The sequence below is a fragment of the Aspergillus tubingensis genome (assembly GCF_013340325.1).
Source record: "Aspergillus tubingensis WU-2223L DNA, scaffold_9, whole genome shotgun sequence".
In the NCBI taxonomy this organism is placed as follows: domain Eukaryota; kingdom Fungi; phylum Ascomycota; class Eurotiomycetes; order Eurotiales; family Aspergillaceae; genus Aspergillus; species Aspergillus tubingensis.
This window is the reverse complement of record NW_023336283.1, coordinates 1749829-1765919: the sequence shown is the minus strand read 5'-3', so window position 1 is coordinate 1765919 and position 16091 is coordinate 1749829. Positions and strand designations below refer to the sequence as shown.

The 16091-nt window shown below is 50.1% G+C and overlaps 7 protein-coding genes across 7 annotated transcripts; 5 read left to right on the top strand and 2 right to left on the bottom strand.

Moving 5' to 3' along the window:
• Positions 1–1204: 1204 nt before the first annotated feature.
• niiA (nitrite reductase niiA) lies at positions 1205–4997 on the top strand (the record flags this gene model as incomplete). Its single annotated transcript, XM_035503762.1, has 9 exons — positions 1205–1377; positions 1452–1602; positions 1695–2234; positions 2290–2372; positions 2425–2937; positions 2998–3200; positions 3253–3725; positions 3788–3945; positions 4001–4997. 9 exons carry the CDS (start codon positions 1205–1207, stop codon positions 4995–4997), a joined length of 3291 nt encoding a protein of 1096 aa, XP_035359655.1.
• Positions 4998–7469: 2472 nt separating this feature from the next.
• AtWU_08653 (MFS transporter) lies at positions 7470–9203 on the top strand (the record flags this gene model as incomplete). Its single annotated transcript, XM_035503761.1, has 5 exons — positions 7470–7637; positions 7699–7778; positions 7838–8113; positions 8162–8967; positions 9019–9203. 5 exons carry the CDS (start codon positions 7470–7472, stop codon positions 9201–9203), a joined length of 1515 nt encoding a protein of 504 aa, XP_035359654.1.
• Positions 9204–9715: 512 nt separating this feature from the next.
• AtWU_08652 (nitrite reductase) lies at positions 9716–10058 on the top strand (the record flags this gene model as incomplete). The annotated part of the gene is made up of 2 exons (XM_035503760.1): positions 9716–9725; positions 9817–10058. 2 exons carry the CDS (start codon positions 9716–9718, stop codon positions 10056–10058), a joined length of 252 nt encoding a protein of 83 aa, XP_035359653.1.
• Positions 10059–10778: 720 nt separating this feature from the next.
• On the top strand, positions 10779–11336 carry AtWU_08651 (L-rhamnose mutarotase; the record flags this gene model as incomplete). The annotated part of the gene is made up of 3 exons (XM_035503759.1): positions 10779–10905; positions 11039–11175; positions 11253–11336. 3 exons carry the CDS (start codon positions 10779–10781, stop codon positions 11334–11336), a joined length of 348 nt encoding a protein of 115 aa, XP_035359652.1.
• Positions 11337–11608: 272 nt separating this feature from the next.
• On the bottom strand, positions 11609–13055 carry AtWU_08650 (uncharacterized protein; the record flags this gene model as incomplete). The annotated part of the gene is made up of 3 exons (XM_035503758.1): positions 11609–12066; positions 12119–12179; positions 12234–13055. 3 exons carry the CDS (start codon positions 13053–13055, stop codon positions 11609–11611), a joined length of 1341 nt encoding a protein of 446 aa, XP_035359651.1.
• Positions 13056–13681: 626 nt separating this feature from the next.
• Positions 13682–14631, bottom strand: AtWU_08649 (kinetochore subunit FTA4 family protein; the record flags this gene model as incomplete). The annotated part of the gene is made up of 4 exons (XM_035503757.1): positions 13682–13988; positions 14043–14105; positions 14157–14325; positions 14466–14631. 4 exons carry the CDS (start codon positions 14629–14631, stop codon positions 13682–13684), a joined length of 705 nt encoding a protein of 234 aa, XP_035359650.1.
• Positions 14632–15120: 489 nt separating this feature from the next.
• AtWU_08648 (HAD family hydrolase) lies at positions 15121–15967 on the top strand (the record flags this gene model as incomplete). The annotated part of the gene is made up of 2 exons (XM_035503756.1): positions 15121–15174; positions 15230–15967. The coding sequence occupies 2 exons, from the start codon at positions 15121–15123 to the stop codon at positions 15965–15967; spliced, it is 792 nt and encodes a 263-aa protein (XP_035359649.1).
• Positions 15968–16091: the final 124 nt, after the last annotated feature.

Genomic DNA, 16091 nt, shown 5'->3' with positions numbered 1-16091 from the left:
CTCCAGCCGGGAAGACAGGGAGAAACCGGGCTTCTCATTCGAACATTCCTACGGGGGGGTGTGGGCACTCGAGACCTGGTCCCGAAAAAAAAAGTATAAAAAACCCAGACATGAAAAAATCCGGAAACAAGCCTCTCCCGAGCAGCCAAGAGACTCACTAAACTACGACTCGATACATACTAGTGACATTTTGTGCTGTAATGGAAAAACAAGCCCCAGGAGGACAGCGGCCAGATCCACTTGTCTAAAGGGCTCCACCGCCGATTAATTGCCCATTAATTGCAGCAGGATTACGAAGTCTCCAGCTGGCCGTGAACAAAGTATTGTTCTCGTGTATTCACGGTATCGGAGAATATTGAGTAAGTAATATTGCCTGGGACTGTTGAGCTTTTTGCCGCAGTGGAGACGGGCAGAAAAAAAAAAGAAATGGAAAGCAATGGTCCCATCGGTCGACTAAGTAGTGGTCAGTGAGCAGACGTCTGAAAACAACTGGTAGTCAGTAGTGGTTAGTCAGTAGTACATAGTACTACTATGTAGCATGCACCTGCTGCTGGAAACCAAACCATAGTCAACGCATCCCTCGAAATCCCTCACAATGAAGTTGATAATTCCAGCAACTGCAAGGAGCTTCAATCAATCAATCAAACTCTGGTACGTATACTTCCGATCACGGCCAATCAGACGCTTATCAGGAACCGATAAGGCAGTCGCGATAAGCAACAGCCTCAATGCCTTCGTTTCTCCATCGCATCTCCGCGGAGTCGCACTCGCTCGCTCGATACCATGCAGCCACTCCCCAATTACCGATCGAACCCATCGTATGCCCGGTTCTTATCCGTCCTTTCCCCTCTCCACGAACGGTGGCTCCTCTATGATCTGCATGGCGGGTCAAGAGGTCCCTGATTACAGAACGATCGAGCATGGACCCCCCCTCGCAACTGATTACCTCAGAGGTCATAGTCACCCATCCAGTATCCCACGGAGAAACACAACTCAAACGCCCCTATGTCCGCAACTCCGCGCAGTTATCGGTCTCCTCTTGGCGAGATAGTTACAATGATGGTGGTTTGTTGCTCATGGCTGTGTAGCGCAGCTCCGGTGCCGCGGGGGTTCTCTTTTCCCTGTGGCACAAACAAAACCGCGCTGGTTTCCTGTTGGCCACTGCTATCGACGTAGGATTCCTTGATTATCCTCTGTCATCACAATGCCTCTGTTGGATGGATCGGGGAATGGTGATGCTGTCGTTATGGACAGCGTCCCCAGCGTTCTCCCTCCTGCAGTTGATTCCCTACCAGATCCGGCTACCCGCCGATCGGCTTCGAATAGGCGCCAGAAGATCGTGGTGGTCGGCTTGGGAATGGTGGCTATATCTTTCATGTATGTTTGGGCAGTCGAACAACTGTCTATTAACGCCGAAACTCGGGATGCTGACTACTCCTGTTTGTTCTTAGTGAGAAGCTCGTCAAGCAGGACTCAGAGCGACGAAAGTATGATATCGTTGTCATTGGTGAAGAACCACACATTGCCTACAATCGAGTCGGCCTCTCGTCTTTTTTTGAGCATCGCAAGATCGAAGATCTATACCTGAACCCAAGAGAATGGGTGAGTACTCCGTAATCTGCAGAGTTTCCGATCCGCGCTCGGGATGGCGGCCCTGGTCCAGACACTAACGCCGAAGCCGGTGCCCTAACTAGTACGGTTCCATCAAAGACCGATCCTTTGACTATCACCTCAACACTCGGGTGACCGACATCTTCCCCGACCGCAAGACGGTCAAGACCTCGACTGATGATGTTATTCCTTACGATATCCTGATTTTGGCTACGGGTTCTGATGCCGTACTTCCCACGCGCACCCCGGGACACGATGCCAAGGGCATCTTTGTCTACCGGACGATCTCGGATCTGGAAAAGCTCATAGAGTTTGCATCAAAGCATAAAGGTGAGACGGGCGTTACTGTAGGAGGTGGTCTGCTGGGCCTAGAAGCAGCCAAAGCGATGACAGACCTGCAAGACTTTGGCAGTGTCAAACTCGTCGATCGCAACAAGTGGGTGTTGGCGAGACAGTTGGATGGAGATGCTGGCACCCTTGTGACCCGCAAGATTCGAGAGCTGGGCTTGGATGTACTACACGAGAAGCGCGTTGCACGCATAAATACGGATGACGATAATAACGTTACTGGAATTGTTTTCGAAGATGGTGAAGAACTCAGCTGCTCATGCATCTGTTTTGCTGTACGTTTCCCTTTGCCATTGCCAGACGCTTTTGACGTGCTAACTCCTAGAATAGATCGGAGTCAGGCCACGAGATGAGCTTGGCCAGTCCGCGGGAATCCAGTGTGCTGGAAGAGGAGGTTTCGTCATCGATGAAAGGTACAGTCAGTGCTTGAAAATTCTTTTAATAAATATTGACACACTACAACAGCCTCCAGACATCCATCGAAGACATTTATGCGATCGGAGAATGTGCAAGTTGGGAGAACCAAACCTTTGGTATCATCGCTCCCGGCATCGAGATGGCCGACGTGCTCGCATACAACCTCACCAACCCCGACAAGGAACCCAAAAGCTTCAAGCGACCCGATCTCAGTACCAAGCTAAAGCTGCTAGGTGTCGATGTGGCTAGCTTTGGTGACTTCTTCGCCGATCGGGATGGGCCCAAGTTCCTCCCCGGCCAACGGCCGTCAATGCCCTCCGGAGGTGCAGAAGATGAGCCAGCTGTAAAGGCGCTTACATACAAGGATCCTTTTGGCGGTGTCTACAAGAAATATCTCTTTACCATGGACGGCAAATACCTCCTGGGTGGTATGATGATCGGGGATACGAAGGACTACCTCAAGTTGAACCAGATGGTCAAGTCTCAAAAAGAGCTGGACGTACCTCCCAGCCAGTTCATTCTGGGGGCTCAGAGCGGTGGGGAGGAAAATGCCGACGATCTGTAAGTTATTGGAATCGCTCAGACGCCGAAGTACTAGGCTAATACCTTATGCGCCTATAGGGATGACAGCACTCAAATTTGTGCCTGCCATAATGTTACCAAAGGCGACTTGGTTTCGAACATTAAGAATGGCACCTGCAAAACCGTTGCGGAGGTCAAATCGTGCACTAAAGCGGGGACCGGCTGTGGCGGCTGTATGCCGCTAGTGCAGTCCATCTTCAACAAGGCCATGCTGGACATGGGACAAGAAGTCTCGAACAACTGTATGTACACACCTTTTTTATGGCTTTCGGAATTGTTCTAATGTGTATGCAGTATGTGCTCATATTCCACACTCGCGGGCCGACCTCTACAACATCATCGCCATCAAGCAACTGAAGACCTTCGAGGATGTCATGAGGACGGTCGGCAAGAACCCCGATTCGCTTGGTTGCGAGCTGTGTAAGCCTGCAATTGCCTCGATTCTCTCCAGTCTTTTCAACAGGCACATTATGGATAAGGATTTACACGAATTGCAAGAAACAAACGATCGGTTCCTTGCCAACATCCAGCGGAACGGGACCTTCTCGGTTGTTCCTCGAGTGCCTGGAGGAGAAATCACCGCGGACAAATTGATCACGATCGGGCAGGTCGCCAAGAAATACGACCTCTACTGCAAGATTACTGGAGGTCAGCGTATCGATTTGTTCGGAGCCAAGAAGCAGGATCTGCTCGACATCTGGACGGAATTGGTGGATGCAGGTATGGAGAGCGGACATGCGTATGCCAAGTCGCTTCGGACTATCAAGGTATGTAACTTCATGATGATTCGTTGGTTGGGCTGGTCTGGGAACATACTAACGCTTCTCAGAGCTGCGTGGGGACCACATGGTGCCGGTTCGGTATTGGCGACAGTGTTGGTATGGCCATCCGGCTAGAAGAGCGCTACAAGAGTATCCGCTCCCCGCACAAGCTAAAGGGCGCCGTCTCCGGCTGCGTGCGAGAATGCGCAGAGGCACAGAACAAAGAGTGAGTCTTTCCTTTCTGTCAGTTACTTCCTGGATGTTTAGCTAATCTGCTCCAGTTTCGGTCTTATTTCCACCGACAAGGGCTTCAACATCTTCGTTGGAGGCAACGGAGGTGCCAAACCTCGGCATTCCGAAATCCTCGCCAAAGATGTTCCTCCCGAGAAGGTCATCCCAATGATTGATCGGTATCTTATCTTCTACATTCGCACAGCAGACAAGCTGCAGCGGACAGCTCGCTGGATTGAAAACCTCCCGGGTGGTATTGAATATCTGCGCGAGGTAGTCGTGGAAGACAAACTGGGTATTGGGGCGGAGATGGAACAGCAGATGCAGGAACTGGTCGACAGTTATTTCTGCGAGTGGACCGAAACGGTCCGGAACCCCAAGCGGCGCAAATACTTCCAACAGTTTGCCAACACGGATGACACTGTCGACACCGTGGAGGTGATCAAGGAGCGCGACCAGCAGCGCCCGACCTATTGGCCCAGCGAACCGGCCAAAGAGGACTTCAAGGGCCACCAGTGGTCCAGTCTCTCGTGGCAGCCTATCATCAAGGCTGACTACTTTTCGGATGGCTCGCCACAGATGTCATCCGCCAATGTGAAGCGTGGGGATACGCAGTTGGCCATCTTCAAGGTCAAGGGCAAGTACTACGCGACGCAACAGATGTGCCCTCACAAGCGGGCGTTTGTCCTGTCAGACGGGCTGATCGGCGATGATGACGCCGGCAAGTACTGGGTGTCATGTCCCTACCACAAGCGCAACTTCGAGCTGAATGGAGAGCAAGCGGGTCGATGCTCGAACGACGAGAGCATGAACATCGCGACGTTCCCGATTGAGGAACGGGACGACGGGTGGATCTATCTGAAGCTGCCGCCTGTCGAGGAGCTGGACTCGATTCTGGGGACGGAGAAGTGGAAGGTGCGGAAGGGCGAGGCGCCCGATCCTTTCAAGAAGCACGACAAGAAGTATAAGGGGATGCGAGGGAAGAAGGCGGGCGAGAAGGCGTCCGGGTGCGGTACGGCTGCGTCATCCACGGTGATTGACTGGTAGTCAGCTCGCCTGTGGCGAGGATGATGGTGATGACGATGATGATGTTACGATTTGAACTAGAGCTTCTTTGACTGGATAAGGATGTCCGTCTACAGCACACCATGTAATTTATTCTATGTATCTTCCAATACCAGTTCCACATTGTCTACTATTGGTAATACACCTAAGCCTTAGTGGTGGCCCAGGGAGCCCTCAGACGGCACACACGACTGGATAACTGGAACCCATCGTGGATATTGAGATGGTGCCATATCCTGCCCGATGCAGCTGCTGCCTATATTAACTGTGTGTAGACCATGCTCGGGGGAGCCATACATAAGTGAGCAGGTGCTAGTCCGGCCCCCAGGAGCTTACATTGGGGGCCCGGGGCAGCCGTTCGTAGCCGAGGAGCGTTCGTTGTATTTTGCGTTTGCCTTGCGTGCCTTGCATGACCAATTCGAGTATTTGCACCAAAAGCAGTCCGGCGTTTCAATTTAGGGCAGCGGCTGTCAACTTGTCCGGGCCCCCCCTAATAGCAACACGCTTATTGGCTGGAACGAATGACTTATCAAGGATCAGCCCACGAGGTGGCCCGTGCATGACATTGCTTTTCTTTTTATTTTTTTTTTCTTCCCAACTGGGACAGCTTTCTCATTGTTTGGGTCTCCTTATCAGCCAGTTTCAGCCTATCTGTTAGTGTTTGATACGAAATCGGATGCCGAGAGTTCCTATATCGGGAGTGAAGATGTATCATTGTCCAACGTAGACAGTCGATCTGCAACCCCTTTTTTGTGCTTTTTCCTTTGTAGTCTGTCTAGTGTCTACATCTTCCATCCGGACGGAAGAGAGATGGATCCCTGAAGCAGTTCGAAACCGGGTCGAGACGGGGACTCACAGTACTAGAGTACTGAATAGATATCCACCTGCCAAACAGGCGAGGAATACGTAAGTAGTGGCCCCCGTTATTAATTTACTGCCGCCCCATCTGGCTGGCCACTACGGAGTAGTCTATAGTACGGAGTAGTGGCTGGCAGCTCGGCACCTCCTACTATACCCGACTGGGGATGTATTCTGTAGACTCTTGCAATGTCAAGCAATGGCAAGCTTCAGAAAGAGGGAGAAAATTTTTGCTAGCTCGTAGACGAAGGAGAAATGGATACCAGGTCTTGCAAAATATTTCAACCGGAGGTTTGAGGAGGATGACTTGCGGTGACGATGGCCCACTTGCCGGTGGGTTTGATTTTATTTTTTTTTTCTCTTTCTTTCTTCTTCAGTTGTGATTGTCAATTTTTAAGATGAGAGAAACTGAAAGTGACCGCGTCGCTTCCTGAGGCCCCGTCTCTGTCCCGTGATACAATTAGTCAAGCAGGAGTAAATGAGTAAATGACTGAATCAGTGAGTGGACTTACTCCGTAATGGGTGGCTGCCTCAATTCCCTGGGTCCCTCCCTATCTACTCCGGACGACTAGTCTATCTCTCGCCAATCTCTCTCTACCATTCCTCCCCTCCCTATCCCTCTACACACCCACTCATTTCCCCCCCGGAAATACACAAACAGTCATCCTTCTTCCATCTACACTCCGCGGAGTTACTTCTCCAGATCTTCTACCTTATCCTTATCAGTTCCCCAGAACCATGCCAATCATGCCCTAAACTGCCGTGCAGAGACCCTTGCTTATCTCCAGCACTGGTCTCGTTGGTCCACGCCTCTCAATGAGGGCCATGAACTGGGCCTCGATCGCCATGCCATGAACCCTGAGGTCATCTTCCTGCTTAGGTCCATGACTAGCGACTCCGGCTCTCGCGCTGGACGGTCTCTCTTACCGCGCGACCCAGTATCCACAGCCACGCTCAATCCGACTGCCAGGTGTGGATCCCCGGCCATTGCTCCTAGATTGAGTTCACAGGCTTGCCTTGGTTCTGTTTATTTCGCTGCTGTTGCTGCTGATAATAATATTTTTTGCCCTGCTGCCACACCGTGTTGAGCTTGACCCATTTCCTAGGAGATACTGATTTATGTTTCTCTGAATGTTATGTCGTTTAATTTTATCAGAAGCAAGCCACTCGCATCAATCAACTGGTAATCAGACCGCTGACCCTCCTAGGAGATAGATAACTAGATAGATTGATGCCTTGAAAGTGACCTCCCACACGGGGGTGTCGGAGCATTTCCTACGCCTGAAAAGAACGTTTCCACTTGTGACACTATCCGAAGCACCGGTCTATATATACACGTCCTCTCCATCGATCTAATTCGGTCTTAATTCTCCTGTATTGCCCTATACCACACTCTCAATACCCATTGCACTTCCATCGGGACCCAGTCGTCCGTTGGTCTACTCGCATCTAATACGCCCTGGTGGTGTTTTGTCTTCGTTGTGATACCCCTTCTCTCTGTACTTGCTTAGATCCCTCCTGTACCTTACATCCTTGCTGTCTCCTAGTGGCAGTATACCATCAGTTGATATTTTCATCGACCGAATTTTTCTGGCGATGGATCACATCAAGCTACTCTTTGTCTCTCCGGAGATTAACCCGAGTAATCGCAAAGCACAATCAATCCCCATCCTCAACCCATTTGACAAGTATGGTCGAGTTTTCTTCTTCTCATGGCTGGGTTTCATGGTGGCTTTCCTGTCGTGGTATGCCTTTCCACCGTTGGTAAGTGACTCCTAACCCATACGCATGCATGGACAAATGTTGACATAGGTTCCTCATATAGTTGACCGACACAATTCGCCAAGATCTGAAGATGACAGAGACGCAGGTCGCAAACTCGAACATCGTTGCTCTGCTCGCGACGTAAGCCTTCCCGCCCCATACTCCTGTTTTTATATAGACATCCGTTGACAATGTGCTAGTCTGCTTGTGAGATTCGTAGCAGGACCCCTTTGTGACAAATTCGGTCCTCGTCTGGTCTTCATCGGGCTGCTGCTTTGTGGTTCGATCCCAACTGCCATGGCCGGTCTTGTCACCACTCCCAATGGCTTGATTGCCCTGCGCTTCTTCGTGGGTATCCTCGGGGGTACCTTTGTCCCATGCCAGGTCTGGTGCACGGGATTCTTTGACAAGAAGATTGTTGGGACTGCGAATGCTCTGGCTGGTGGCTGGGGCAATGCTGGTGGCGGAATCACCTTGTATGTTGAACATTGTACCTCTCTTGGTCATTGGCTTACTTGTCTCAGCTTCGTTATGCCCGCTGTATACGATTCCCTCGTCAAAGTCCAGGGCTTGCCACCACACAAAGCATGGCGCGTGGCATATATCGTGCCGTTCATCATCATTGTCGGGGTTGCCCTGACTATGCTCTTCGTATGTGAGGACACGCCGACGGGCAAATGGTCAGAGCGTCATCTCTGGGTGAAGGAAGCCACCGAGTCTGAGGGCAACATCATTGATATCAACTCGGGAATTCCATCCAAAGCCCCCTCGGTGTCCGACATGATGGCGGACGTGGAGAAGAAAGGCGGCGCCCAGACCCCCATGTCCCTGGGAGCCGAGTCCCAGCAGATTGGTCAGTTCGACGCGCTGCGGACGGACACGGTGGTAGCACCCACACGCAAAGAGGCCTTGAACGTGCTCTTCAGTATGTTCACTGCAGCCGTCGCCATTCCATACGCCTGCACTTTCGGAGCAGAACTTGCCATCGAGTCCGTTCTGGCAAACTACTATGTAGCGAACTTTCCCAGTATGGGACAGACCGAGTCCGGACGATGGGCCGCCATGTTCGGGCTACTGAATATCATCTGCCGACCGGCCGGTGGCTTCGTGGCCGACTTTCTGTACAGAACCACACAGAGCCTATGGTCGAAGAAGATCCTGCTGGTCTCCTTGGGACTCATCACGGGAGCTTTCCAGCTCGCGATCGGACTCACCAACCCGAAGACCGAGGCCACCATGTTCGGCCTCATGGCCGGGCTTGCCTTTTTCCTCGAAGCCTGCAATGGCGCCATCTTTTCTTTGGTACCTCATGTGTATCCATTTGCCAATGGTGAGCTCACTTTGAACCCTCGATTAAATGACTTTGTGCTAATAATAATAGGTGTCGTGTCGGGTGCTGTCGGCGGTATGGGTAATTTTGGTGGAATCATCTTTGCCATCATCTTCCGCTACAATGGGTCGCACTATGCTCAATCACTCTGGATCATCGGGGCGATCTCGCTGGCAGCGAACGTGGGCATTTCGTGGATCCGGCCGGTGGCGAAGAACCCGGTTGTGAGGCAGTAGTGCATTCACTTTGTTTATGAAAGATCTTGATGATATCTAGCCGATGCATTTCATGTTTATGTAGTAATCTATTTGAGAATGAGCTTTTACTGTTACTATTTTTCTGATCTTCATTATGCCTTGCTCTGTCAAATCTGCGTTCGCGTACAGCAACCCCGTCTGTCTGAGCTAGATCTAATGGAGCAGCCAAAGCAACCATGGAACACGAATTCTAGAAGCCATTGACACAGCACACAATGCACAGATGTAGATCGGATAAGAGATCCCCGGAAGACAGCGGAAAGTCAAAGCGCAATGATGATGGCATAGCGAATACTTTGAGTTTCGGGTCCGATTATATGAAGAGCCATATAAATTAGATGATAGATAGTTTCATCAATGCAATTGAAGTAACTGAAATAACTTGATTATCACACCTTGTTCAAGTTTATCAGATTTGAACTGAATCAAATCAACTGATATCATCATACCAACTATTATACCAACACCTGAAATACCTACTACCTACCAAAATGTCTCAACGTACGTCACCCCATCCCCCAAATCCCCACTACCACTCCCTTCCCCTTATATTAAATAAAATCCATACTGATGAAATGATAATAAATTATAGACCACGAAAACATCTTCGACAAAATGTTCCACCACCACAAACACCAAGACACCCAGCATCAGGAGAACGACGACAGCGGCAAATACCCCTCTCAGCAGAAGAGCAATCTGCACGAAACAGAGGAGGAAAGCCAACCTTCGCATCATGGAGAGGAGGAAGGGGTTGTGAATCGATTTGAAAATTATATTAAGGAGGATGAGGAGTTGGAGAGGGAGGGACAGACGTATGGGGGGTTGATGTAAACTTTATTCATTTACTATTTAGTGAGATTAGTTTCTTGGGTTGGATTGGGGGTGTTGGGGGTATTTATTACTATTCAGTTTACTTTGATTTATTTATTCTGTGGGTTGGAGGTAGGGTTGGTTGTAGTGTGTGTGTATGGTGGTATTGGTGACTATTAACTGGCTTTGTAGTATAGTAGCTTTTGGAGTGCTGGATGGAGGACGGTGTACTACTAGTACTTTCGGCGCTGCTGGGTAGGAAAATATACTCTCAGTAGTAGTAGTAAGTAGTAGTAAAACTACTACTAATCAAGTGGTAGTAGGTCAAGGTATTAATCATCCAGAAAAATCCATGTAAGAGAGTAATTGATAACGCAGATGAAGCCATCACACTACAAGTTCTAACAGCTCTTAAACAGGAACATGTAGTATCTACATCTTGTGCTATCCTAACCTAAAATAAATGCTTCGTATACAAACAATACAACATCAAATAAATCCCCTTCTCCCCCACCACAACATCTAGTGTGACCCCTCCCTCGGTCCATCCCAACCCCCAATTCGGGCCATCATCACCCCGAATCTACAGCAAAAACCTACATATACAGCAACTGCTACTACCACCATACCATCATCTTATCCTCACTACCAGAATTACACGTCCACAACCTCTCTCTTTAATACCAACCCACCAACCTCTCCCACCCCAATCCCACCAAGTGGTACATACCAAAATCCAACATGCCCACCCGCCGCATCGCCCAAATCGTCCACCTCAAGCCCTCCGCCATCGCCGCATACAAAGAATGTCACGCGAACGTATGGCCCGAAGTCCTACAGCAGATCAAGGAGTGTAATATCCGCGATTGTATATTATCCCCTCCCATCCCCTCCCCCATTTCCCCGTCATGAACGAGGTGCAAAGTTATATATATATATATATATATAAATAGAAGCAGAAGCAGGTGCGGAAGCTAAAATGGGGCAATGGCTATTTGCAGACTCCATCTTCTTCGATAATGAGCGGACGCTGTTCGCAACGTTCAAATATGTCGGGGAGGATTTTGACGGGGATATGCAGCGGATGAAGGCCAATCCGAAGGTGAGGGAGTGGTGGGGGTTGACGGATGGGATGCAGGTATGTTCATTACTTCTTCTATCCATTAGTATGATGATGGGTCAGAGGGAAGTGAGGCTTATATATATCATGTGCAGGAGAGTCTGATTCCTGGGGCTATTGGAAGTGCTGAAGGTCCTGGGTGGTGGAAGGTGTTGGATGAGGTGTTTTATACTGAATAGATTGTATGAATACTCTTAAGATTGTTTCCGTCTTCACTCCTCACAAGTATAGAAATACATAAAACTACTTTGACGGATCTCATTCGGATCTCATATACATGCCATGCAACAATGGGTATCTTCGCCGGGAAAATCCGTAGCCGCAAAATCAGCTGCTCCAAAAACGCCGACTCCCTCTAACGCAAATATATCGGTAACCAATCGTTATAGCTCGTGCAACACCACTAAGATCATGCCAACCGCCAGGGTATAGGCAGCCCACGGTGTCGGTCTCATTCGGCGCTGCCAGGGACATCCTTCAGGATCTCCCATCCAAATTCGTCCTCTGGCCTCTCGGGCTCCATACCAAGTGCGTTGCGATACGCCCGCACCTCATTCTGTAGGCCTGCAACAATCCGGATGGGCAGTTCTTCCTCCTCGGAGCGGAGTCGGTACGCCGTCCGAATCATCTCGGCACACTTCATCGTCTGCGCATGCCAGTAGTCACGGTCTAAGCGGCTCTCCAGATGGGAGTCACGCTCCGCTTGGAGCAGATTGTTGTAATGGCGTTTCTGCGACAGATAATGCATGTTGTTGTTTTGGCAGTAGTTGCGGATTTGCTCGACCATCGTCCCGAGGGTCGCCTCATATTCACCGATCAATTTGGCGTTCTCCGCCTGCTCGGTTCGTAAAACTTCAACTAAACGTCTCTCCTTGGCGAGGGCACGCTCGAGCTCGGTAATACGGGCACCTAAGCTTGTCAGCCGCTGTTCAGAGAAAGGGAAATCCAGACGATCACTTACCGGTGATTTCCCCGTTCACTTGCTGCAAAGTCGGGTTGGTACCCTCCGAACCAGACCGTTTCTGTCCCTGTCAGCCAGGTTAAACCAGACTATGAAACCTTCGTGAAAGACATACCATAATTTCCTCCGCACTAGTCACTATACTTTTCGTCATTTCGCGATTGTTCTTCAACACGTCGCTCAACTCCAATACCATGTCGTAGAGATGGTGCAGATCCATCTGATGGCCCGCGTTCATAGGAACTCCACCGTTCATACCAGGCATTCCGCCGCCGTTGACCTGAGCCGGTGGATGAGGCATCGCAGGCGACATCGAGGGACGAGGAACATTGGACATGCCCGAAGCACCGCCAGAGTTATCGCCGTAGCTGGCAAACATGGCCGACCCAGGGCTACTGCCCGACATGCCCCCACTGCTGTTCATCGACATGTTTGCGGAGTCAAAAGCGTTGTTTAATGCGTTGAACTCGGGATCGACAGCGGGATTCGGTTTGGGGAGGTTATGGTCGTCGTCAAAGCCGAACCCAGAGGACTCCAAACCCAACACTTCTTTTCTGAATTTCTCAAGGTCACGACGAGTAACGTGGGTGGAACGGCGGCGATGCCCACGCACAAAGGGTGCCTTGGAATCAGGGGAAGGCGTAGACGCGCTGATGATGCCGGGTGAAGAGGGCTCACTTTTGCTGTAGCTGGTGTGGTGCGCGGTCGGAGTTAGATCGTCAAGATTGGGGAAAGGAACCGTTGCGGTGAGAGCAGCAGACAATGGGGAAGCAGCAGGTAAAGCTGGGCGATGAGGGTCATCCACCTCGTCCTGATAGTGAACCGTGGCCGCGGAGAAGCCAAAACAGTCAAGCGTCGGAAATTCGGAAGATTCCAGCCGAGCACCAGCCTCGGCAGCGCCACAACTTGGGGCGGTGGCCGCACCAGAATTCTCCATGATAGCTAGTAAGTAGCTAGTTAAACCTGGGTTATGCCAAAAAGGGATGAATTCAAAAAAAGTGTGTGGTGAATGTAAAATAATAAGAGGAAGGGAAATCGATGGGTAGAAAAATAAAAATGTGGGAACCAGTGAAAAGAGAAGGAACAGAGCAGCTGCTTCTGCTTCTGCTGCTGCTGCTGCTGCTGCTGCTACTCTGTAAGTAGTAAGTAGTCCCAAAAACAACCGTTTGGCTTTCGTTCTTCTTCCTCTTTCCTGTCACTGGCACTTTGCTATGATCGTTGCAGCCGCAGTCAATTGTCTGCTTCCCCCCTTGCAACTTCTCAAAGTTCCGGTAACTGCATGGGAAATCCCTCTAATTATAGCTGCCCAAAGGAGACCTGCGGCGTAGAGTCAAGAAATTGAGATCTACTGATTGATTATCCAGTTGCAATGGTTTTCATGCATCTGTGCGACCTCTTTTGCCGGCAATGCCGCACCCTCAATCTCCAGAAGGCTATGTATGTATGAAAGGCGCAACGCTCTCATAAGTGTAGGCAAGGCATGCAATTTAGGTATTCGGGCATCCTTCCATTCCATTCAATGCATGAAGTCATTCTAGCCGGGCCCTTTCTCTCTATTTGTCATCACGTCATGTCCAATAAGGCATCTAGTTTCTGGTCGCACCCCAGATACGGCTTGTCCTGCTCCTGAGCGCCCAGTTTCTTCTTCCCCTGTTCGACTCGGCCACCAACTCGCGCAACCAACATCCTCATCTTGTCTAACTCCTGGACTAGCTCGCCATCTCTCGTCACCAGATTAGGTTGGATATGTTTCTGCGGTTCTCGGAAAGGCTCCAGTAATTGCTGCAGCTGTCGTAATTGATCCAGGCGCCGTTGTCGTTGTTGCCGTAAACGATTCAGGTCCGTAAGACGCTCCCGTAGTTCTTGGTATCTGTATCACAATTAACCAGCTGAAACTGTGATCGGTGCGATAGGTATCTCATACCTAGCCCGCTGTTCTTCGCTCGCAGATTGGTCCTCTAGCTCCAGTGGGAGTTGTGCGATATTCCTGCGACATTAGATCGATCCGCTTTCCCAGCAACAGAGGTTCGAGGCTCACAGATGACTGGATAGATCCACCGATCTCTCAACCCCTTTTATCAGAGACCCTGGGTTGTGTATTGCCTGGGTTACCGACGACCAGTATAGGCTGGTAATTTGCTGAGCGACATGCTGAATCGCTTGGGAGGAATAGACGATGCGACTGTGTTGTTTCAATGCGGCGTTTACTGGTGTCCCATAGACTCGTTAGAAACATATGCAAAATGAAGAACGATATGCTTATTAACCACAGTGCACGATAAGCGATCATGTGCAGTAATCCCGGGACAGTATGCGTGAGGATTTGATTCTGGACGCTTGCACTTACACTTTTGCAGAACATCGCCGACCACCTTATCACTGAGATCATCCTCTTCAGTCTCAGCGGCGTAATTACGCCAATCTTCGGGCGGCTCAAGGCCTTCAGATAGTATCCGGACTTGCGCCCTGATAAAGGACGACTTCAACTCGGAGATGGTACGAGTAGATTCCATGACTCCATAGTGAGGGATTGTGATCGGCTCTGAGGATGAAAGAGGACCATCGCGATTCGGCTTCACTGAACACGTCCGGCGCTATCGATAAGCACACACGTGACGGATACGCAGTGCCCCCTTCCGCCAACCTGCCATCCATCATCCATCATTACCAGAGATTGGAGTCAACAATCTCCTTGCGTCTTGATGATTTGTACGTTTCATGCCGCAGATATTGCAGGGCTTCTGCGGCGCAGGTTTGGCCTTTAGGGTCTGGAATTCCCCTGCAGCTTTCATTGCCTCGGACCTTGATTGTAAACCATAAGCAACAACCGATCTCTCGTATCTAACCTCGGTAACTTGGACCCCAGGTCTGGGCTTCTACTACTCCGCCAAAGAACAAACATCAAGCGACATCTTCGTCTTACATCTAGATCACCTTTGTCGCTGCTATCTCTACCCATCTATTGTCTTCCCAGAACCTCTGCCGACTAGTATATCGCCACCATGGCTGACGATCAACGGCCGATAGGTCTGCTGTTCGACATTGGAGGAGTGTGTGTAAGGCTGCGCGATTGCCCAACCCAGAAATAATAGTCTGTTGATAAAGCTGCAGGTTGTTTCTCCCTTTCAGGCTATTCTGGACTATGAACTGGCCCACAACATTCCCCCAGGATGGGTGAACTTCAGTATCTCTCGTACCTCACCCAACGGCAGCTGGCACAGACTTGAGCGCGGGGAGATCAAGATGGATGCCGACTTCTTTAAGGAATTTAACAAGGATCTACGAAACCCTGACCTATGGAAGGCGTTCCACGAGAGACTTCAGAAACAGCGCCCGGATAGTAGTGCGCCAACATCGGTTCCTCCATTACCCGCCCTGGACGCAGAGTTCCTCTTCTGGGAGATGATGAGGGTGTCTAGGACGCCGGATCCATATATGTTTCCTGCTCTGAAGAAGTTGAAGCAGTCAGGAAAATTCGTTATGGGAGCTCTGTCAAATACAGTTATCTTCCCCGATGGACATCCGTACAACACAGACATTGATGATAAGAAGTCGCAATTTGACTTCTTCATCTCATCTGCGCATACGGGTCTCAGGAAACCCGACGGGAAAATATATCAGGTTGCGCTGCAAGAGATGGATAAGGTAGCGAGGAAGAAGGGTCTAGGTGGGATTCGCCCGTCTGACATTGTGTTCCTCGATGACATTGGAGAGAACCTTAAGGGTGCAAAGAAAGCTGGCATGCGAACCCTGAAGGTTAATCTGGGACGGACCCAGGATGCTGTTAAGGAGCTGGAGAGGATGACAGGCCTTCAATTGCTAGAGACTCCAGAAAAACCGCGGCTGTAAATAGTATAATTTGGCCAGCTAGAAAGATCATATTCGGACAGCTTACAAATTCATAACTATAAGATTTTTCCAAGCAAAGATTGCTGGAAGAGAATAGATGGTTTTTGATTGTTGGGAGTACGGA